General features: G+C 51.5%; 1 protein-coding gene across 3 annotated transcripts; it reads right to left on the reverse strand.

The window, feature by feature from the left end:
- Positions 1 to 515: 515 nt before the first annotated feature.
- Positions 516 to 21500, reverse strand: SLC25A15 (solute carrier family 25 member 15). Of its 3 annotated transcripts, none has more exons than XM_008274503.4 (7): positions 21346 to 21500; positions 18083 to 18194; positions 13734 to 13992; positions 7188 to 7325; positions 4659 to 4828; positions 3277 to 3435; positions 516 to 2751 (listed from the first exon to the last, which is right to left on the reverse strand). In XM_008274503.4, exons 2-7 carry the CDS (start codon positions 18135 to 18137, stop codon positions 2627 to 2629), a joined length of 906 nt encoding a protein of 301 aa, XP_008272725.1. In that variant the 5' UTR covers positions 18138 to 18194; positions 21346 to 21500; the 3' UTR covers positions 516 to 2626. The 3 variants fall into 3 exon arrangements, with proteins under 3 accessions (XP_008272725.1, XP_089160346.1, XP_089160347.1); XM_089304220.1 differs by having other exon boundaries at positions 20587 to 21368; XM_089304221.1 differs by lacking the exon at positions 13734 to 13992 and having other exon boundaries at positions 21346 to 21463.
- Positions 21501 to 22165: the final 665 nt, after the last annotated feature.

Consider the following 22165-nt stretch of genomic DNA (forward strand, 5'->3'; position numbering starts at 1 on the left):
GAAATAGATTACAGCAGAGGTTTCTCTTCCCCAACCCTCTGAGATTCATCAAAATTCTGGCAGTTGTGAGTCGCCACACTAGTCTGGGTTTGCTTATATAGAGCACACTTGTTTAGATCTCTCAGGATACTGCGTTCACATGGCCCAAAGTGAACAATTCTTTGAGCAACATGAGAAACTTCAGTGATACTAGTTTTCTTTAACAGAATCTACTAACTTAGAATAGGATTATCCAAAAGTTAATAGCAAGCAATTTAACCACTTTAGAAACACGGAGAGAGATTAGGAGAGTAATCCTACTAGGGCAAGATTCTTAACTGCAGTGTACACACACATACACTTTTGTCACCTATGGTGAGATTACTTTACATGAGGAATTCTTGCAGTAAGTGAAATGCTTCTTGCAATAAAACTACCACCTGGAAACATTACTATACATCACTCTTGACTATTCCTGACTGTTGGTTCTCAGTATGGATACAAAGCACATAAACAAACATCGCCTTAGACTCAAGTAGTAGGTAAATAATTTAATGATAGAACACTCAAATTCTTCAAAACACATTTCTTTAAACACAATATTTTCTTTGGAGTACAGATCTAAAATGGTATAATTGAACCATGAATTTAAAAATAGAATGAAAAAAATCCTCCTGACTGAGATCTCCCGGCCTTACTCCCACTGCCTCAGACTGTTTCTGCTGAGCATGTTTAGGTAAGCCTAGAATAGACAATTTGCAAAGACCCCAAACCAAAAGGGCTGCTCTGCTGAGCTCCTGGGATGGAAGACGCTACAACAATTCACTTCCTGCAGGAAAGCAGCCCCTTCTGCTGTTTTGTTTCCATCCAGGCCCATTCATGGGAAGCACCACTAAGTAGCTACTGATCAGTAAAGTATGGAGAGAAAAGTCAAGTCAAAAATTGGTTTTCTCTTAAAAAGCAAACAGAAAGCAACTTCCAGGCCCACCCCTGGCCCATGTGCCGGCCCCTTCTTGCTTCTAGCACCATGGCTAAGAGCTGCCACTGAGGCCTCAGGGAGAGCAAAAAGCTTAAGGAAACCAGAGGTTTCACATAATGTTTCCATTCTGCCAGGATGGAGGAGATACAGGCAAGGACTGTTTCTGCTGTGTTGGCCTCTGGCTCTCAGCCTCCCAGGCTGCCTAACAACACTTTTTATTGAGAGAGCCTGCTGGTCTTGGAGCAGCAGAGGATGCTGAAGCACACTCCAGTGGTGACGAGAATGACCCTCCTACTCCACATGGCCAAAGAGCAGCTGCCCATCAGCAAGCCTGCGGGGATCAGACTAACAGGCTTGAGTGGTGGTTTTGGTTGATATAACCATACATTTGGCAGGTTTAATAAGGTGCTTCTATGTTCTATTGCTTTATAAAGTCACACCCCACATACAGTCATCATTATAACTTACTGAGAACACTTACCAAATGTAGGCAGCTCTTCACTGGGGACATATGCTGGGGAGTTTCGGACCCAGAGCTAAGCTGCAGGTGGGTCTGCCTATGGGGCAGAAGCCTGTGGTTCTTTCTAGATGACAGGGGAGGAGATCATCCTCCAGTTCTGCCCCTCAGTCACCAGCCAGTAAACAAAGACTTCTCTTGATTTTGGCATTCTTTTCCCTGGAAGGGTTTCCCATCAGTAGAGACAGAGAGGACAGTGGGTGTTTCAGAGTGGATCAACCATCCCAGACAGGCCAACAGGACAGCATGGACCCTACCCAAGCCAGAGGCGGTAGCTAATACCTATGCCAGCCACATGGGTCTTCACCAAAGCACAGCAGCTCACTCCTACCCCAGCGCACTACCACTCCAACCTCCAGCTGGGGGAAGTTCTTTGGGAGAAGGGAATTTGGTGAAGGCCACACTGCTTCCCAAAGGCCCTATCTTCCAGGCCACCTGCTGCAATACAGTTGGAGTATGGGCTGTGGTCCCATCTAGAAAATACATGGCACTAAGGTAGAAGGAGAGCATCTTGGAAAATCCAGGATGACTACTCAGAAATAGCAAGAATGTGGAAACCACACCAGGATGCAGGTTATGCCCTTAGTAATCTACATGGATGTTTTAGTTTTTAACATACCATATGAAAACTTTTGAATAACTTTAACCACTTAGCATAGTATGCAGGTAAAGCAGACTTTAAAAGAGACCCTGTATCTAGAATAGGTTAAGCAATTATTTATAATCATGTTCATGAAAAATAGTCACTTCTGGGTTTTTCTGTTGATAATTGAGATTTAACATTAAACCACACTGTTTCCATTCACTCAATCCCACCCAAACTGCATGTAATGCATCCAGGCTGATGCAAGTGCCCTGACAGAACCACATTCACCTTCGAGGTTGGGAGCAAAGAGCCACCTGTACTCGTACATTCTACCAAGGGCAAGAGCACCAGCTTTTCAATTTCAATACAAATTTTAGATAGAAATTATAGGATGTAAAAATCGAGGTCCTTCCATAAAGTTTAAGACTTAGGGCAGAAGAAAGGAAGACAAAAACAGATTTCCCAAGAAATCAGACTCATTCCACACAGTCTCATCCTCCGCGAAACCCTGAGATGAACTGCAGTCCTCATTCCCTGTGTTTGGATCCAGGCCCACCAAGACACTTCAGTATGCTTCGAACTGGCTCATCATCAACTTCCTGCTGTACTCGTAGGCCAAAAATAGTGCCCCATTGGCAGGAAATGCTCGAATCATAGTAGGTTTCAGTCCAGAATATAAGGCTGCTATTCCTAGAAAACAAAATGGCAGTCAAAGACCATGACAATCCCCTCTGTGGGGATACCCCACACAGTTCAACAACAGGGATCTTTACACTTACGAATACAGAAAACAGCACTGAAAACCAACACGTGATGGAAGGTTTTCCTAAACAAACTGACAGAAATAAGCAAGTATCAGGTCTCCTGGCACAGCGGAGTGATAACGTCTGTGTTACATCAGCTAGGAGGTGTTGACTTCAAAGCATCATCCCCTTTGACAAAATCCACACCTTAAAAACTCTATCCAGGTTACTTAGGCCAAAGAATTGTGCCAGGTCCCTGACCCAGGCACATTATTCTCAAGAATAATGAAAATAAGCTAAAAAATATGGGGAGGGGCGGTTTGGAAACAAAGACATAAACGTGGAGCCACACCCGGCCAGAGAGGGGACGAAGCATAGAGAAAAGAACGCATGTGAGCCAACCTCAGCAGGACTAGCAGAGGTGTGGGTGTCACCCTAGACACTGCTCTATTTCTGCCATTAGCAGACCCACCTTCATTCCTCACAACACTTAGCAAAGTCCCGGTAAATCCCGCTTGTTTGCCAGACATGGACATAACTTGAATTCTGGATTTAATGCAGTCCACTGGGTATACAGCAAGCCAGAGGCAAATCCCACCAACTCCACCACTTAACATCAAAGGCACAGGACCTAGAGAAGAAACACAGCAAATGGTATTTTGTCTTAAGAACAGACATTTCCAGAGGTCAATGGCATAGTGGCTACAGACAGGTGAAGCTAAAATTCCTACCACTGCAAGCACAATATGAGGGCACTGTGGAAGCTGGGTAGTAGGATTTACACAGGGGCTGCCTGGTCGGGAAGCCCTCGTGAGGGTTGTATTTCAGGTGCTCACCTAAGTGCTGGGGCCCCTGCAGCATCCCTGGGGCCCGGGCTAGAAAAACCACAAGCCCCAGCAGCATGGCAGTGCCTTCTCATGGTAGGTGAGAACTGAGGTCACCAAAACACAAAATTTTCTCAACCTGAAGGGTTTTAGTAGTTCAACACCCAAGAGCCCTGATTCTTCCTTTGCAGAAGAACCAAAACAACCAAGTCTGGATGCTCACCTAACCCCAGACAGACCCAACACACTGAAGGGAGACACTGAAGACAAACCCACTCACATGCCTCACACAGTGGTGCCAAGTGGCGGAACAGAAGTTAAAAAAGGACCACACAGCTCAATATTCGGCAACACAAGATGTACAACCCAGTCTTTTTTTTTTTTTTTTTTTTTACAGGCAGAGTGGACAGTGAGAGAGAGAGAGAGAGAGATAAAGGTCTTCCTTTGCCGTTGGTTCACCCTGCAATGGCTGCTGCGGCCAGCGCACCGCGCTGATCCGAAGCCGGGAGCCAGGTGCTTCTCCTGGTCTCCCATGGGGTGCAGGGCCCAAGCACTTGGGCCATCCTCCACTGCACACCCGGGCCACAGCAGAGAGCTGGACTGGAAGAGGGGCAACCGGGACAGAATCCGGCGCCCCGACTGGGACTAGAACCCGGTGTGCCGGCGCCACAAGGTGGAGGATTAGCCTATTGAGCTGTGGCACTGGCACGACCCAATCTTTTAAGCTTATTACAAGAGTCCTTCTAGGGGATCTCCCCACGGAGAGAGGAATCGCTGCTATTTCTTCTCCCCCTAAAATGGATCCAGAGCAATTAACCAATGTTACCGCAGTGAAGAAGTTTGGACCCTGCTGCCTCAGCCATGTCCTGAGGAGGGTGCTAGTGAGCACCTGCCACAGGGCTGCCTTTCACCATCCAGAAACTTCCCAGGGCCACATGGACTTGCCCTCACCAGAGGGCACAGGGAGCAGAGACTCCACCAGGAAGTAGACACCATCCTATCCCACTGCTGTTGATATGAAAGCATTTACCTAGTTCATCCTTTGATCTCCCTGATGCAAAGAATGATCGGCTCAGTTCATAGCCACCAAAGAAGAAGAAATAGCCTGGTACTTCTCGAAGTAAAGTGCTTGAGAGTCCGTGGTAGAAGCCCAAGGGACCATCCTTCCTAAGGATGCTCTTCACGACAGACCAAACCGTGCTAGGAGGAGACACAGAGCAAGAGACACAGTTACAGGGGGTGGGGAAGCCAGCAATCCACCCAAATCCAACCAGCAGCCCCGAGTACGCACTGGAAGGAAGTAGCTGATTTTGCAAAGGGCAGACCAGGAATTCTGAGAACAAAGGCATCCACCTCGGAAGGAGCTCTCTTGGAGAGGCACAGATAGTTATTATACAATGAGTTCTATCACCTAAACTGTTCTTGGTAAAGAACTTTCATGAAAATGGATGCAGACATTTCTAGAAGTCACATCACCAAGCTGTCAATGAGCTGACAGCCATGTCTTCAACAGTGAGTCAGTGAAAACTAACTACAATAAGGAGTTGTCTAAACTCAGCAAGAATAAAACAGAGCAGTATCTGCCCAGTCCTTTATCTTTCTCGGTTCCTAGTAACCTCAACCCTACTGGTGTGTTTTAGGGCCTATGTGTAGGTGTGGAGGGTTTGTTTTCCTTTTAGTGCAGAGAAATGAGCAGAAGAGGAAATGTTAGCTGAGGGCAAAGACAAAAGAAACACTTAGAACTGAACTACAGCTCCTGGGATGCAAAAACACCAAGACAAGGTAGCACCAAGAACGTGGTTCTTGGAGGAAGTGGACAGTGCCCTGTGACCAGGGCAGATCAGAGGCCTGCCTGTACTACAGCCAGAACACAGGACACCTCGTGCTCTCACTCTGCCCCCTCCTGCAGCAGGCACTGCGGCAGGTTTCATCCTGACTAGGAACAAGGCGAGGAATGCACATTCCAGGTGACTCTGTTCTCAGCAGGGCCTCTGCTTGGGGACACACAGAACCAAGCAGCACAAGCGTTTTAAGATCTTCCTCCTTCTGAGCGCTCCAGAGGACCCCATCAGGCCTCCCCCACTGGTCGGGCCTTTCCTGCGCCTCTCCCCCCACCAAACCCAAACGTGACCGAGTCACCCAGTGCAACACAGGGAACTGGCCTTCCCATCCGAGTCGTAACCTGAGCCACAAGTGCTCTTCGGGGTCACTACTGTGCCAGCCAGTGCTCTCTTTTCCTTGCAGGGTGCCTGTGTCCTTCTGGTACACCTCTCAGTCAGCTCCCATACCTGTGTGTGTTCAACCAGTAAGGACAGAAAATACTCTGAAAAAGCATTCTCTGTCCTGAACACATACAGACTCTTGGTCTCATCATTCCTCCCTAAACAAGATCGTGAAATGGCAAGGTATGGAGCATTGCCATAGCGTTAGGTATTGTGCCACCCAGAGGTGATTTAGAGCAACTGAGAGGGTACGTGTAGGCACTATGCAAACACTCTGCCATGTATGTAAGAGCTCAGGAGCACCCCATGACGGGGTCCTGGAACCACTTCCCCACAGATACCTAGGGCTGACTGCACCATCTGCAAATCACTGCCATGGAACCTGAGAGCAGGACCCGCGTGCTGTTAATGTGCTCTCTCTTATTCTGGGCACCAGTTACAAAGTCACATTGCTAGTACTGCACCCTGCGACGGCTGTCTGTGACACTGCGCGCATTCTGTATTGCACTGTTTAAAAGATTTCCACTCTTGGGCTTCCAGGCAATGACAGACAGATTCAAACAGGATGTAATGAATGTCAAGGGTGCAGAAAACAAGGCACCGTGACAAATCCCATTCTTGCTGGGCGAAGACAGACAGCTGTCATTCTGTCTTTTTTTTTCCCAGCAGGCTTCGAGTTAGCCATAGCAATGTCCTCGACCAGAACTTTGGCCAGCCGGATGTCAAGATTATGATTAGGAATGAAATAACAACTTTCTAATTCAGATGTCCTGCTGTGTCTGGCGTGTGCACCCTCGCAAGTGATGAGGGCCCACTCTCAATACTTGAGTTGGGCAGCAACCTGAACACCGGTGAGCTGCTAGACTTTCAAGGTTTTGCTGACTGTGTTCAGAGCTCGGACCCTTTGCAGGTAGGCTGGAAGGCTTGGGGAGGGAGATAAAGCTATGGGATCTGGGGTGCTCAGGCTGAACCCCTCTGTGAAACTTGGGAAAGGGCATGGAATATCCAGCTCAGATTCTAAACTGGCACTTGGGAAGGCTCAGCTCCTCTCTGGTTCAGGATGGTGCCTTAGGCACCGCAGGGGCCGAAAGGGAAACTGAGCTCGTGAATCCCCACTGCCGGGGTGTTAAACATGGGCCTCAGACATTCTAGGGGCTGGGACGGCCCTGAGACAAGCTCTCAGAAAACCATCAACTGGGACTGGGGCGGCAGCATCTAGAGTCAGAGCAGATCAATCTGCTTCCGCATGTGTGATTTCATTTTAGCACAATACAGTGAAAACCACACTGGCTACCCCAAGCAACAGAGCCGGAGTTGGTTCTGGGGGCGGCACTTACTTCTGGCTGTTGACAATCTTCCCTGAAGTCTCCATCTCGTGCATGGCCTGGAGGCGGCACTTCACCAGCTCCGTAGGGCAAAGCACCAGCGCGGCAAAGGCAGAGGCAAAAGACCCAGCGGCCGCGTTCTGCAGGTCGCTGCAAGCCGAAGCACAGGAGGCCTGTTACTCGTTACCCACCCCTCAAGCTCAGATGCACGTCCGGGACCACGGCGTGTGCTGTGGCTCTGATCCCCACCTGGGGACTTGGTGGATGATAGGTGCAGCATTTAAAGTCTCACAGCTACCACGAGGTGGCGCTTGAATCCCAACAGGAGTCCGCCCAATCACCACATCCAGACTCGGAGTTCAACACAGTATAATGGATCTTATGTCCTCGTCCCCCAGCACACTCCCGTGATGAAGCCAACCCCACAGCATGATGGCATTGGGAGATGGCTTTAGGGCAGGCATCAGGTGCAGTGGCCCCTGCATCTGAGGCCCCTCATCCACGATTCAGCCAACCACACACAGAAAATATCCGGGGGTGGGGGGGACTTCATGGCTACTGAGTATGTTGACATTTTTTCTTGTCATCACTCCCTAAGAGTGTTAACAACTATTCACATAATATTTATAGTGTATTAGTTTATTATAAGTAATCTGGAGCTCACTCAAGAGTCCACGGGAGGCTATGTGTGGGTGCTAACCACTTTCTACAAGGGACATGGGCATCCATGGAGTTTGGTATCTACAGGGGTTCTGGAACCAGTCTCCAAGTAACAGCAAGGGAAGGCTGCCTAGCTGAGGTTGTGAAGGTTTGGTGTTTGTTTGTTTGTTTGTTTGTTTTTGCCACAGTGTCTTGGCTTTCCAAGCCTGAAATACTCTCATGGGCTTTTTAGCCAGATCCAAATGCCTTAAGGGCTGATTCTGAGGCCAGAGTGGTTTAGGACATCTGCCATTCTATGAGTCTGCTGTGTATCCTGCTTCCCATGTTGGATTGTTCACTCCTTTTTAATTCTATCAGTTAGTATTAGCAGACACTAGTCTTGTTTATGTGATCCCTTTGACTCTTAGACCTATCAGTGTGATCAATTGTGAACTAAAATTGATCACTTGGACTAGTGAGATGGCATTGGTACATGCCTCCTTAATGGGATTGAATTGGAATCCCCTGGCACATTTCTAACTCTACCATTTGGGGCAAGTCCGATTGAGCATGTCCCATATTGTACCTCTCATCCCTCTCTTATTCCCACTCTTATATTTAACAGAGATCACTTTTCAGTTAAACACCTAAGAATAATTGTGTGTTAATTACAGAGTTCAACCAATAGTATTAAGTAGGACAAAAAAAATACTAAAAAGGATAAAGTATTTTTTTTTTTTTTGACAGGCAGAGTGGACAGTGAGAGAGAGAGACACAGAGAGAAAGGTCTTCCTTTGCCGTTGGTTCACCCTCCAATGGCCGCCGCGGCTGGCGCGCTGCGGCCGGCGCACCGCGCTGATCCGATGGCAGGAGCCAGGAGCCAGGTGCTTTTCCTGGTCTCCCATGGGGTGCAGGGCCCAAGCACCTGGGCCATCCTCCACTGCACTCCCTGGCCACAGCAGAGGGCTGGCCTGGAAGAGGGGCAACCGGGACAGAATCCGGCGCCCCGACCGGGACTAGAACCCGGTGTGCCGGCGCCGCTAGGCGGAGGATTAGCCTAGTGAGCCGCGGCGCCGGCTTAAAAAGGATAAAGTATTAAGTTGTTCATCAACAGTCTGTCCGTTTCACTTCTACAGGTTTCCTTTTTGGTGCTCAGTCAGTTGTCACCGATCAGGGAGAACATATGATATTTGTCCCTTTGGGACTGTGCTTCCTTGATCTTAACATTTCTTAGCTTCCTGAGCTCTAAGAGATGCTTGTTGTTTAGGCCACCAGTCTACAGTGTTTTGTTACAGCAGCCCAGGATAAGATACACACAATGGCAAACAAAATAAAGCCAAAAAAACTGACATATTTTCCCATAGTCCCACCAACACTGCCCCAAAATACACACTGTTCATACTACTGTGTAGTGGCCAGGTAAGATTTAAGTAAAACCAGGTTCTGGAGCAGGCATCGTGGCACAGAGGCTCAAACAACAACTTGGGACCTCCACATTCCATACTGAGGTGTCTGGGATTGAGTCTCACCTCTGCTTCCCATCCAGCTTCCTGCTCATGGCACCCTGGGAGGCAGCAGGTGAGAGCCTAAGTGCTCGAGTCTCTGTCACCCACCTGGGAGACCCAGCACCAGCTCCTGGTTTTGGCCTGGCCCAGCCCTGCTTGTTGCAGATTTGGGAGAGTGAACTAACAAATAGAAGACCTCTCTCTCTCTCTCTCTCTCTCTCTCTCTCTCTCGTGCTCTCATCTCTCTCTTCCCCTGCCACTCTTTCAAATAAGTAAAAAAAAATATGCTTTCAAAAAATAAATAAAATAAGTTCCAAAGCCATTCCTCCATGCCCTAAACCCAACCTGGAGCAACCAGACACATCACAGAACTTCCAGGGTAAATTTTTAACCAGAAAGTCATGGCATTGCAAAGATTCGCTAGTTCAGCCAATGACCTCCTTGACCTCAGCAACACAGAGAAGAAGAGGGTGCAAGGGCCCCAGGGGCAGGTGAAGCAGTGCAAATGTGCACACTCAGTGTTTTGGGTGGAATGGCTAAGCTGCAATCCCAGACTGGACCACAGGGGGGATGCACACACATCCAAGAAGTAGTCATCCTACTCATGTGGGTCACTGCAGACTCTGAACCTGCAGCCCGATGAAGGCTCAAGAGTAAGGAAAAGCCAGGAAGACTTGTCTGAGAGTTCAGGACACTCAGAAGACACACCCCCCACCCCCACCCCAGCCCTGACAGTGTTTCCTCTTCACAGAGCAGTGTCTGCACTTCAGGTGGCCGATCCTTCCCCAAGCAGGAAGACCGGAGCTGGTTCCCTGACCCTTTAAATGCCAGCTTCCTGCTGTTCCTCCTGGACCACCCTTCCAGATTTCCAAAAGCCCCCTGTCTGCCCTATGCAGAGGCCCCCTACCACCTTTCTCCAAACTACGAGCAAAACCACAAAGGGACCTCCCACATTCCAGGGTCCTAAAGGTTCACCAGTGTTGAGTATCAGCAGGAAATCAGGGTGGCCTCCACTCTTGGCCCTGGTTTCCTACTCCCTGGTGGTCTAGGCTCTGTGCCATGGAAGGATGTGAGGGGGGCTGTCCAGGGGCTGAGGCAGACTCTCACACACATGGGTTTCTTAGAAGAGTTGGCTTGTGGGGGAGCTTTCCTGCAGGAGAAAGACACTGTTTGTAACACAGACTTCCTTTTCACTTTAGAGAATCAAACCTAAGACCAGGAAGAGGCAGGAGCCAGCCAGGCACACAGGCGCACCTGCACACAGCTTCCCAGTACACGGACAGCGACCCATGGTTGTCAGTCTACTCCCTGCTCCTCGCTTCACTACTTCTCTTGTTCAAATTGAAGCTTCACGTCCTTTGTGCTGTCTTGCAGTCAGCCTGCTGACAGGCCACAGTCAAGGATGGTCAGGACCCAGATCCTGCAGAGTCTGCCAGAGCAAAGGTGCACCCAGGAAACCACGACAGCTCCTCAACCTAAGACGCAGAAAGTGCTCAGACACCTGACGGAGCACTGGCCTGTTACAGCACAAGGCCAAGGCCAGATCAGGTTGGCAGTGGACTTTGGCTTTCTAATAAATGCTTTCTTCTACCAGGCATACGGTGCACATGCACCTGGTTCTACATGGGGTGTAAATGTATAGAAGTGAAATTTAAATGGCAACAGATGCAGCAGGGGATGTTGGAAGCAGCAACTCTGTGTGTCACCTACTCCACAAACATGACCTGAACGCTCCCACTGTGTGAGACCCCGTCGGGTCAAAGGTCATGGCAGAACACCACGAGGAGCCATGTCAACACCAGGAAGAGACAAATATTTACAGAGTGATTGCAAAAATTCACAAAAGGCCCTCAGCAGCACGGCTCTCTCTTCACCCTCTTCATCACCCTCCTCTCTAGATCGGACCCCTACAAAATCAGCCGGAGCCCTGAGTGTGGGCTGATGGAAAGACCAGGCAGGGGCTCAGGGTGCAAGTTCTTCCACTCAGTTTCCTCATCTGTAGGAGATGGAGATGCCTGCTTTCCTGCCCTCATGGGGTCACAGTGAGGGGTGTGAGACACGACACACGTGCGATGCACACGTCAGAGTGTTGGCAACACAGGGGTGGCAATTCCTCAGCAGGGAACAAGCACACACTGTTCTCCAGGGTAGATGAAAAGTCTTCAGGCTCCAAACAGATCAGCGTGCTGGCTGCGCAACACTCAGCACAACAGCTTCTTCACCGCACAACTCATGGGGGTCTTGGCCGACTGAGTGACACCTACACGATGGGAACTCAATGTGCCAGTGTGATTCCTACAAGGTACCCTAGGTAGTATTCCCCAGCCCGTACTTGGAGACAGCAATTGGGTGTCCTCTGTCCTCTGGCCAGGGGGCTGGCCAGCTCAGAGGGGCAGGCTCGGTCCTTCTCCCAGAACTCAGCGCCACTTACTGTCTCCCTGTCTTCTCTCGCCTTTCTGTCTTTGCTAAGGATGCTAAAGAATTCAACCCCAGGTCTCAAAGACAAGGTCCCTCCCTCTGGTGAGGAAAAAGCTGCAGCCACCTATCATTTTGCCCGTTTGTTGTGGCACACCACCCTCCGTGTCTGGCTCATTTACTCCTTCCCTCCTCCCTGCCAGCACTGTGCTGGACACACAGCACCAGGGCACAGCCCGCCTCGCCTGCTCCACTGTCTCCTTGGGTGACCTTCATCAGTTCCAAGCCATTAAAAAACAAGTTTCAGAGTGCTCTGGGGATGCTTGTGTCCCATACCAGAAAGCCTGGGTCCAAGTCTCGGCTCTGTTCCTGATGCTAGCTTCCTGCTAACAAACACCCTGGGAGACAGCAGGTGATCACTTTGGTCCCTGCCACCCACTGGGGAGAACAAGATTGAGTGGCTGGCTCCTGGTTTCAGCCTGGCCCAACTCCAGATGTTATAGGCATTTGGAGAGTAAAACAGGGGGTGACAGATCTCTGTCTCCCATAAAGAATAAAATAAAAAAAGAAATTCTAAAGGCAATATATGGAGGCCAGCACTATGGCACAGTAGGCCAAGCATCCACCTGCAGTGCCGGCATCCCCTATGGGCAGCAGTTCAAGTCCCAGCTACTCCACTTCTGATCCAGCTCTCTGCTTATGGCCCAGGAAAGCAGCAGAAGAGGCCCAAGTCCTTGCGCCCCTACACCCACGTGGAAGACCCAGAAGAAGCTCCTGGCTCCTGGCTTCAGATCAGCTCAGCTCTGGCCAATGCAGTCATTTGGGGAGTAGACCAGCGGATGGAAGATCTCTCTGTCCCGCATTCTCTGTCTGCAACTCCATCTTTCAAATAAAAATAAATAAATCTTTAAAAAAAGAAAAGGCAACATAAGTTCCACCCATCACATTAGACTCCCTGCACACAAAAGGGCTCATCTTGCCACTCTGGGCTTCTCCTGCTGTGTACAAGGAATCTATTTAGAAGTGTGAGGCCTGCAGGTGCAACAGGGTTTCAAACTCCTACAAGGACCACCCATGAGATTGCCCCCCAGCAACCAGGAAGCTAATATAATAATTTTAAATGATATTGAGTACACCAATCTTCAAAGGAGGAATGGCTAAACATCCCAGTGGTTTCTGAATTCTTCTTAGTCTGCAGGATAAAGACCCAGTGGAAGACCACGCACACGCCCAAGGTTGATGCTTGGGAAGCTCAGCCGAAGAAAGATAGAGTCCCCTGCATCCTCTCAGATGCTTCTACCTTTCCTAGAATTCCAAGTTTCTCCTCAAACCCATGTAGCTCAGGCAACCTCTTCCAATACTGTTTTGCTGATGAAGTGGAAACCAAAACCTGAGTCCTGAGTTGCGCATCTGGTTTAGCCCTGCACTTCTGCCACAAGACCAGCAGCACTGTTACCGGCATTTGAGAAGCCTTCTCCAGAGGGACTGAAGTTAGGGGTGGGGCCCCTTCAGTGGCAGAGTCCCAGAGAGTCTGTTTAATGTGACACATAACACACTTTCCTAGTTTTATACCACCACAATGTATGGCTTTGTAATCAAAAGGCAGCTTATGAAAGAAACATTCTTCTCCTCAAGATATCACTAAAATCATGACCGTAGAGAGGCAGGCATTTGGCACAGTGAGTAAGCTGCCACAGTGCCTGGGTTCAAGTCCCAGCTCCACTGCCAATTCCCCCTTCCTGCTAATGTGCAGCCCAGGAGGCAGCAGGTTGGGTCCCTCAAGGAGCTGGGTCCCTGCCACCCACAAGGAAGACCTGGATTGAGTTCTTGGCTCCCGGGTTTGGCCCAGCCCCACTCTGGCTAGTGAGAGTACTTGGGGGGTGAACCAGCAGATGAGAGCTCTCTCTCTGTACCTTTCAAGTAAGTATTTTTTAAAAATCATGACCATTTAATGGTGTTTCAAATAACCAAAAAAGACAGAGTGAGCGTCCTGACTCACCTGAGCTTTGCCTGCTTGTCCAGTCCCCCCACTTTCCGTACCACCTGCTGGCAGAAGCCGTAGCACATAAAGAGCACCGAGTTCTCTGCGATGTTGGCGATTAGTGCTGGGCTGGTCCCCTTGTAGAAGCCGCGGACGCCCACCTGGGCGTAGGTCTTGAGGCAGCAGTCACTGAGGCCCCGGTACAGGTCAGGGAACGTCTGCATCTTCACCTTCATCGTGTCAAAAGGCTGCCCGGTCAGCACGCAGGCTGTGCCCCCTGGAACCAGGACACGGGACTTGTCGAGCTCCTGTTTTGCTGTGGACACGTGGCCACACCAGAGCTTGCCTCCACTTCCCCCTTAACCTTCCTTCCGGTCCAGTGAACAACTGAAAGCGAGCTCCCACTGTGTCCCGCACCCAAGTCCCGCCCTGGGGGAGCTCCAGCCATGTGCTCAGCTGCCCCAGGCTCAGTGTGTGGCATGTTTGGGGGCCTTGGCAACAGGGTCAGGGGCCCAGGGCTGGAGCCTGGCTTTGCTGTGAGATCCTGAGCTAGCAACGGAACCTAGGAGCCTCAGTTCCTCCCCTGTGCCCACCTCACGAGATGAGGGGAGGACCAAACAGAGATGGAGGAGTCAGGCTCAGCGCAGCACCTGCTACATGAGCGGTTAACAAACAGCAGTTACCGTGCTGGGAGGGAAGTGGAAGGGGAAAGCTGTGGAGAGCACAATGCCCAGTGGTGTCCATGGCTATCAGAAAAATAACAGAGGCCCTGGTGGTAAACATGAGCCTAATTAATCCCTGAAGACCCCAGGGCAAGGCTCCTCAGTTTCTGAGCTCTACCAGTGAATGCTTCATCTGTACACAGAGAAGGCACGTGCTGTCTCTTCATAAACCATCTGCCTACGTCCCCTCCAAGACTCTGCTGGAATCCGAGTGCCACTGAGGTGGTACTGGGAGGTAACTGAGCCCTGAGAGAATCCATGAGGCTCTCTGGGTGTGAGTTCTCACTCGTGCAGGAAGCTGACTGAGACAGCAGGTGCTCTCACCATAAGGCTGCCCCTCACAGTCTGTCACCTTGTGTGCACCTGCCAGCCCTCCTGCTTGCCACCACCCGCTGACGCAGCACAAGGCCCTCACCTGGTCCCCTCGGTCCACCTCAGCAGAGGTGAGAACCTCCAAGCCCTCTGGAGGAATCAACATGGGTTCAGGTGAACAGGGTGGGGAAATGTGTTTCAAAGACAGTCCCATCATAAAGACTTTATGGTGGTGGTGGTGGTGGTGGTGGTGGTGGGGTTGTTTGTTTCTAAGATATATTAGAAAGCAGAGTGATAGAAAGAGGTGAGATGAGGAAACAGAGAGAGAGAGGCAGAGACAGAGAGAGGTATCTTCTATCACTGGTTCACTCTCCAAATGGCCACAACAGCCAGGCTGAAGCCAGAAGCCAAGAACTCCACCCAGATCTTCGACTGGGACCCAGGCAACTGGGCTACCATTCTTTGTCTCCCAGGGACATTAGGAAGTGCTGGGACACGGGCTTCCCAAGCAGCAGCCTATCCTACTGCGCCACAAGGCCTGCCCCCGAGTGGTTTCTGATTGAGAAGAAACTTCACTGATCTACACTACCATATTCCAGCTGCGAAGGCACACTCAGCACAACAAAGTGGTGACTTCCTAACTCCTGCATCACTACCCAGGCTTCTCTGTAAGGCTTTGTAACTTCGCAGATCAGTGCTGCTCTGTTTCAATAATTAGCCAGTCGCCTTAACCACCTTCCGGCCAGACGCCGCACCCAAGCCGGCGAGGGCAAGAGGCCCCTTGCTGGGGCCTTTCCTCAGCAAACACAGATAGGGACAGTGACAACTCCCCGGCCCTTCGGAGCACAGGAACTGCACGAAAAACCTGCCTGCTGGGGGAAGATTTGTTTGAAAGGAAAAGGAGAGACACAAAGAACGCCACGCTTACATTGCACCCAGGTCACCTCAGGCCACAGCCGGCTCTGCCTTACAGACTAATCACTTCCACAGTCGGCTGTGGCCAGAAACCACCTGGGCGCCTCTGCTCCTGGCCACCGCCCACCAAAAGTCCCAACGCCCAGCAGTTTTGCATCAAGGAGTCAGGTCAGAGAGGCGTCAACCTGACCTTCACCTCCAGGGATGCAGAACTAAACCAAAAACAGCAGCAGAACCAGATCCTGGCCCTGTCTAGACACTAGCTTGCTGTGTAACCTACCCTAGAATAAGTCCACAGTCCCTCTCTGGGTCAGTGCGCACCAGAGCAGCAATCTCTAAAGGGTCTTCTACCTCAGATGGCTGGGGCCGGTGCTGAGGCACAGCAGGTGGAGCTGCTGCTGGTTCGAGAGCCAGCTGCTGCACTTCCTATCTAGCTCCTTGCTAATGGCCTGGGAAAAGCAGCACAAGACAGCCCAAGTACTTGGGCTCCTGCCACCCACAGGGAAGACCAGGAAGAAGCTCCTGGCAATGGCCTGGCTCAGCCCTGGCCACTGTGGCCACTTGCAGAGTGAACCAGCAGATGGAAGGTGTCTCTCCCTGTTGCTCTATAATTCTTTCAAAATAAATACATCTAAAAACTAAAACAAATAAAGACTCGGGCCCTCCAAAGTGGGACTACTACTCCTCATTTATGTTTCCACATGCCTTGATGCAGGTGAAGCTGCTAATGGACATCCCTGCCCAGCCCCCGACCACCACACACCTGCACAGAAGCTGGCTGTCAGGGATGTCAGCCCACCCACAGCAGCTGTGCATCAGCGAGGACACCAACCACGCTTACCAGGACAGTGCCAGTACATGCAAGGGCCCTTCAAGTTCACGGAAAATGGAACTGGAAGTGTATTTTGGTGCAAAAAAGTTTTCAAGTTCACACATACTTATAATTTATTCAAAATATGCATGTTCCACAAACTTGGTGAAGCACCCTCTAAAGACCTGATCCATGTTTATAACTGCCAGAGATAAAGAGAGAGAGAGAGAAAGGAAGAAAGGAAACCACCAGCAAATTTCTACCACACCAGGATCCCAACACCACCAGTCAGGTACATTTTAAAACTGACTGTAAATTATGTGTCCAGGGGTGCCCACATGCCCCCAGGCACATCAGCAGGAGAGGGGAAGCCTTTTCACTGTCACTACGGACCCCAGATCTTCCACCGGCTGCCAGGAAGACATTAAATACCAGGAGCTGAGCCCCTCTCGCCTGGTTAAACCCCCTCCTGCTGCAGGATGGAAAGAGGCACCCAGGGGCCAGCAGATGGTGTCGCCATCTGCACATTGGGCATCCCTTGCAGTGTGGCACGTGGTGGGGGGCACAGTGCTCAGGGCTTGGGGCTGCTGCTCTCCCCATGGCCACATAAGGGACTAACCCAAATGCACGCAGTGAGCAAGAGACCAGGTAGGGGCAGGGGCCAGGGTGGGACAGATACTAGGTGGAAGGCAGCCTAGTTCCCTGCTCGTGTGGCTGGGACACTCCTGTGGTCTCTCACCCTGGAGAGGCGCCCTAGCCAGGGCCCCTTATCAGAGTGTAATATGCTCTCTCCAGTCTTCCTCATTAGCCGACCTTTGATTCATGGAAAAATACTTTGTTCGGCTCTGAATGCTTTCTTCTTCGCAACTGGGTGGATGACAGGATGAGGGCAGTGTGGCCCCCAGTCACACTTGATCTGTGGCCCTGGGATAAGAAAGCAGTGGGCGGCAGGCTCTCTGCCACATGGGAGGCCAGGGTAGGGCAGGGTTTCCGTGTGGGAACCCCGAACAAGCCAGCATCCCTGTGACCCTGCAATGACACAGGTCCCTGGAGAACCAGGTTAGCAGCACGCGTGCCCAACTGTGTCACTAGCATCAGGCTGAGCTGCTTGCACTGTGCTGTAACCTCGGTCTCCCCTTGGGCTCAGGCCGCCAGGCTCAGCCTTCACAGAGTGCTCATTCCCTGCAAATCCATGCCCTCTCCCTTCCTGGCTTTATGACACAGTCAAGTATCGGTCTCATTTCTAAAGGCTGTCCTCCTCTCCTTCTCTGTGCTGGTAAGAACTCTAACTGGGGTCTCCCCGGGAAGACAGCAGGGTGTGACTGCTGCACCATGAAGGCCCTGACCATGGTCAGCTTTGGCGTCACCTCCACAACCCAGCCATGTGGACAAGGGACCTTATCTCTCAGCTGAGATGTTTTTTAATACAATAAATACTCTGCCTTCTGCTTTGCTCTCAGCAATATCACACCCCTGTTAAATGGATTCCCTCTGTGAAAGCACACTGCCTCTGGGGTGATGATGGTCAGATTTTCACACCACATCCACTCGATCTTGCGTAAAAGGTAGTGGAGGCACACTGAGAACTGGGGTTTCTCTAGGATTACCTGCAGCCCCGGCTGTGAGGTCAATGGCAGCTTGGATGGCGGGATTGGACTTCATGCTGCTGGTCTCGGTGAAGGGCAACTCCCTGGAGCTTATGACAAGCACCGCATAACCCTGGGAGGAGGCAAGAGCTCACCGTTAGCACAGCCCCCACAGCTCTCGTGCTTGACACCTGTGCGCCCCTCGTGAGGGCTGGGAAACACACCCCCCACTGCCCTAAAGGAAGGGGGCCCAAGGTGTCAGTGTAGCTCAATGATCAACTGCCCCCCCCCAAAAAAAATGACAGATCCAAATTCCTCTGAGCATCAAAGTTCCAGCCCCCAGCAGAACTTCAGTCACTTTCCAAGAACCTTAAAGCTGAGCATCGAATTAGTAACAGCCACACATATCCCAGACCGCAGCAGAAGAGTTTTTCAGGGGCCTACATTGAACTCTGTGTCCACTAGGTTCAGTTCTAAATTCAGACACAGCCCAGGCCAAGTGCCTGAGAAGAGGTCGAGACAGGTGGTCTAGAAAGGAGCACCCAGGCAGCCAGGGCTAGGGGACATGTGCCAGCCAGGTGGCCCCTCAACTGCACTAGGTGAATAATAAAAACATCAGGAGACAAAGGCAATTAGGAACAGCCACTTGTGCCACTGTCACTGTAAACTGCAGGGACGTCCTCTCAACAAAGCAGGAATGGTGCTCTTATCAGCACAGAGCACTCCAGCATCACCTGAGAGTCAGCAGGCTTCAGGGGGCCCCAGAGAAGCCAGGAAGACCTGGCCACAGAGCCACTCTAGAGTGCTACACCTGGGCCTTTACAGCCAAATCTGATAAAAACCACTGAGGGCACTTGTTAAATATGCAAACTGCCAGCATCTCTCCAGAAACTCTTGATTTGGTGGGACTGGGTTGTAACCTAGGAGTCTGAGAAAACTAAAGTCTATTCTCTATCTTTAAAGAAAAATCAACTGTTGTCAAGGAACAGACTTAATATATTTTGACTGGAAAACAAAGGAGGGGGCACAGCAGGCTAAGCTGCCACCTTGAGATGCAGGCATCCCACCTATGTACCAGTTCCAGTCCTGGCTGCCTCACTTCCCATGCAGCTCCCTGCTAATGGCCTGGGAAACACCAGAAAGCGGCCCAGGTACTTGGGCCCCTGCTACCCACACAGGAGATCAGGATGGGGTTCCGGGTGCTCTGGCTGCAGCCTGGCCCAGCCCTGGCTGTGGCAGCCATTTTGGGAGTGAACCAGTGGATAGAAGATCTGACTCTCCCCCTCTCTCTCTGTAACTCCGCCTTCCTAATAAATAAAATTAATTCTGAAAACCAAAAAAGGACAGCTCATTAACAAACATTAAACAACCAATTCTGTTACATGGTTTTCAAATTCTGATATGTATGCCGGCACTGCGGCTCAATAGGCTAATCCTATAGTCCCATTCGGGGCGCCGGATTCTGTCCCGGTTGCTCCTCTTCCAGTCCAGCTCTCTGCTGTGGCCCGGGAATGCAGTGGAGGATGGCCCAAGTCCTTGGGCCCTACACCAGCATGGGAGACCAGGAGAAGCACCTGGCTCCTGTCTTTGGATCAGCGTGGTGCGCCGGCCGGCGCAGCGGCCGTTGGGGGGTGAACCAACGGAAAAGGAAGACCTTTCTCTGTCTCTCTCTCACTGTCCACTCTGCCTGTCAAAAATAAATAAATAAATAAATAAATAAAAAATAAATTCTGATATGTAAGTGACTAACTCATGAACCCAAGGAACAATTTTCATTCCTCGTGACAGGAAGCAGGGGAGTAACCCCAGTGAGGCCACTCAGAGGAGGGGGCTGAGGAGCTTGGTGCTGATCTGACATAAATACCAACGTCCTTCTGAACACTGACGTCATCCTAAACGTCAGCAGAAATTTACAGTGGTCAAGAAGTGTTTCAACCACTAGATACGTTTTGCCAATGACTCAACTCCAAGCCACCAGCAACAAAAGCACAGTACTTCATAAACCAACTAAGAACAATTTACTGTACAAGTCACTGATCTTCTGGTATGGGGAAGCCTAGACACAGAGTATAGTTCACTACTTCGAGTAACCTCGAAGGAGCAACCTCGAGGAGATGGCAGACAGCAGGTATCTTCTTAGAAAAGAATTTCAGGGTCCCGATCCAATCTCCTCTTTCTCCAGAGAAAACTGAGACCAAAGGAAGACAAAGTCTTTTCCAAGGTCAAAAAGAAATGATTCAGCTCAAAAAGTCTCATCTTTCAAAGTCTATGCCTACAAACCAATACTGAATTCCAGAATACGCCAGGATGGAAACAACTGGGTAGCCAGGGGCACGCACAGAAGGTCCCTGGGCCTTCGGATGAATCTCAATGTGCTCATCTCATGAGGGTTGGACGCTTCTTAATTTGGAAGGAAAGGCACATCAGACCCACCCACACGTTCCATTTGACTCCAACCCCCTTCCTTAAGCCACAGGTAAATACAATAAACCCTTCAAATAATTTATCACCGGGTGCTAACTAACCCAGAGGAGGAGTGCAAAACCTCAGATTCTGCGAAGCTAGGGCTTGGACAAGTCAGGGCTTGGCGGCAGCAAGATTGAGCAGCATGCATTACAACTGCTGGTGAGTTGGCTCTACCCCTTGATAGAAAAACAACCCTTTCAACGTCCTTTGCCCCGCTTGCAAACTTCTCCATTGCCCGACTTCTGGAGAGACAGGGGCGCTGGCGACCACGCATGTCTCTGGTCCCTGGGGAAATGAACTGATCAGATGGGAGAACCCGATGAAGCCGTAGTTTCCCACCACGGGGCACGAAGCGCTGCGAGAAGATTCCAGCTTCAGGCCAAAGCTGGGCGCCCCAAGCCCGGCGCTGGGATGCAAACCAATTTGGCCGCTACGGAGCCCAGCGAGGCGCGCGTCCTACGGGGACTGGCGAGGAATAGGTCCAGGAGGCGGCTTCCAGGTCGTACTGCCCGGCAGCCCACTCCGCAGGCGAGAATCTCCATTCAGAAGCGCCGCGGGGCACCCCAGCTGCACCTCCTGGGGGCAGAGGAGGACGACGCTCCCCAGCCAGTTGGCCGCTGAGGGAAGAGCGCCAGGAGCCCAGCGCCTCCGCCGAGTCCGACCGGCCACGCCGGCGCCAGCGCACGGGTCCCGCGGCACGTGTGCAGAGGACTGGCCGCCTCCCCGCCGCCCGGGAAGGTCACGTCGCCGGGAGCCCCGGCCAGCCTAGCGCCCCGCACCCTCCTCACAGCGGACTCCCTGAAGCCGATCGTGCTCACCGCCGCGCCGTCGTGGCCGCGTCCTGCTCGGGCTCCACCGCCAGTGCTAGGCTTCCCCTCCGCGGTCGGGGCGGCCGCTTACACTCGCGATCTTCGCGGCCGGCCCTCCGCCACGCCCTCCCGCACAGTCAAGCCCAGGGAGCGCCCCCGCGGCCGGGGCGGGGCGGGGGGGGCCGCGCCCGGGCCAGGGCCCCTGCAGCCGCCGCCGCCGCCGCCTGGGCCGCCAGCCCGCGCGCGCCCCGCCATGCCCGCGCGCGCCAGGAAAGCGGAAGTCGGCGCGGGGCCACTGCGCGTTCTACGCGACTCTGGGCTCCGCTCCCTGGGAGCAGGACAGTTAGAAGGCCTGGCAGTGGCCTGGGACTGGTTGCCCTTCCTCTGGGTTCCCTGAGGGCCCCTCTGAGGGCAGGCTTTGGGTAACCTCCAGGGCTTGTGGCAGGGCTGGAGGTGTCACTCGAGACTGATCTGGTTATTCTTGCTTGTCCGCTAAGACTTTAATTTTAAATTATGGGTATAATTGAATATCAAAGCGCTGCAGTGATAGTGATTGACAAAGAAATCCAAGGAGCCACCGCTGTAGCATAGAGGGTAAAGCCGCTTCCTGCAGTGCAGGCATCCCATATGGACGCCAGTTCGAGTCCCAGCTGCTCCACTTCCAATCTAGCTCTCTGCTATGGCCTGGGAAAGCAGTAGAAGATGGCCCAAGTCCTTGGGCCCCTGTACCTGCTTGGGAGACCCAGATGAAGCTCCTGGCTCCTGGCTTCGGATTGGCGCCATCTCCAGCCATTGAAGCTATCTGGGGAGTGAACCAACAGGTGGAAGG

The sequence above is a fragment of the Oryctolagus cuniculus genome, chromosome 9 (assembly GCF_051225735.1).
Source record: "Oryctolagus cuniculus isolate XC-2025 breed Fujian yellow rabbit chromosome 9, ASM5122573v1, whole genome shotgun sequence".
Lineage (NCBI taxonomy): Eukaryota > Metazoa > Chordata > Mammalia > Lagomorpha > Leporidae > Oryctolagus > Oryctolagus cuniculus.

Coding starts and splice junctions, on each gene's coding strand:
- SLC25A15 (XM_008274503.4), bottom strand. CDS start 18,137: ATGAAGTCCAATCCCGCCATCCAAGCTGCCATTGACCTCACAGCCGGG. Junction 13,993..18,082: donor CCTCACAGCCGGGGCTGCAG/GTAATCCTAGAG, acceptor TCCTGGTTCCAG/GGGGCACAGCCTGCGTGCTG. Junction 4,829..7,187: donor AAGATTGTCAACAGCCAGAA/GTAAGTGCCGCC, acceptor GTCTCCTCCTAG/CACGGTTTGGTCTGTCGTGA.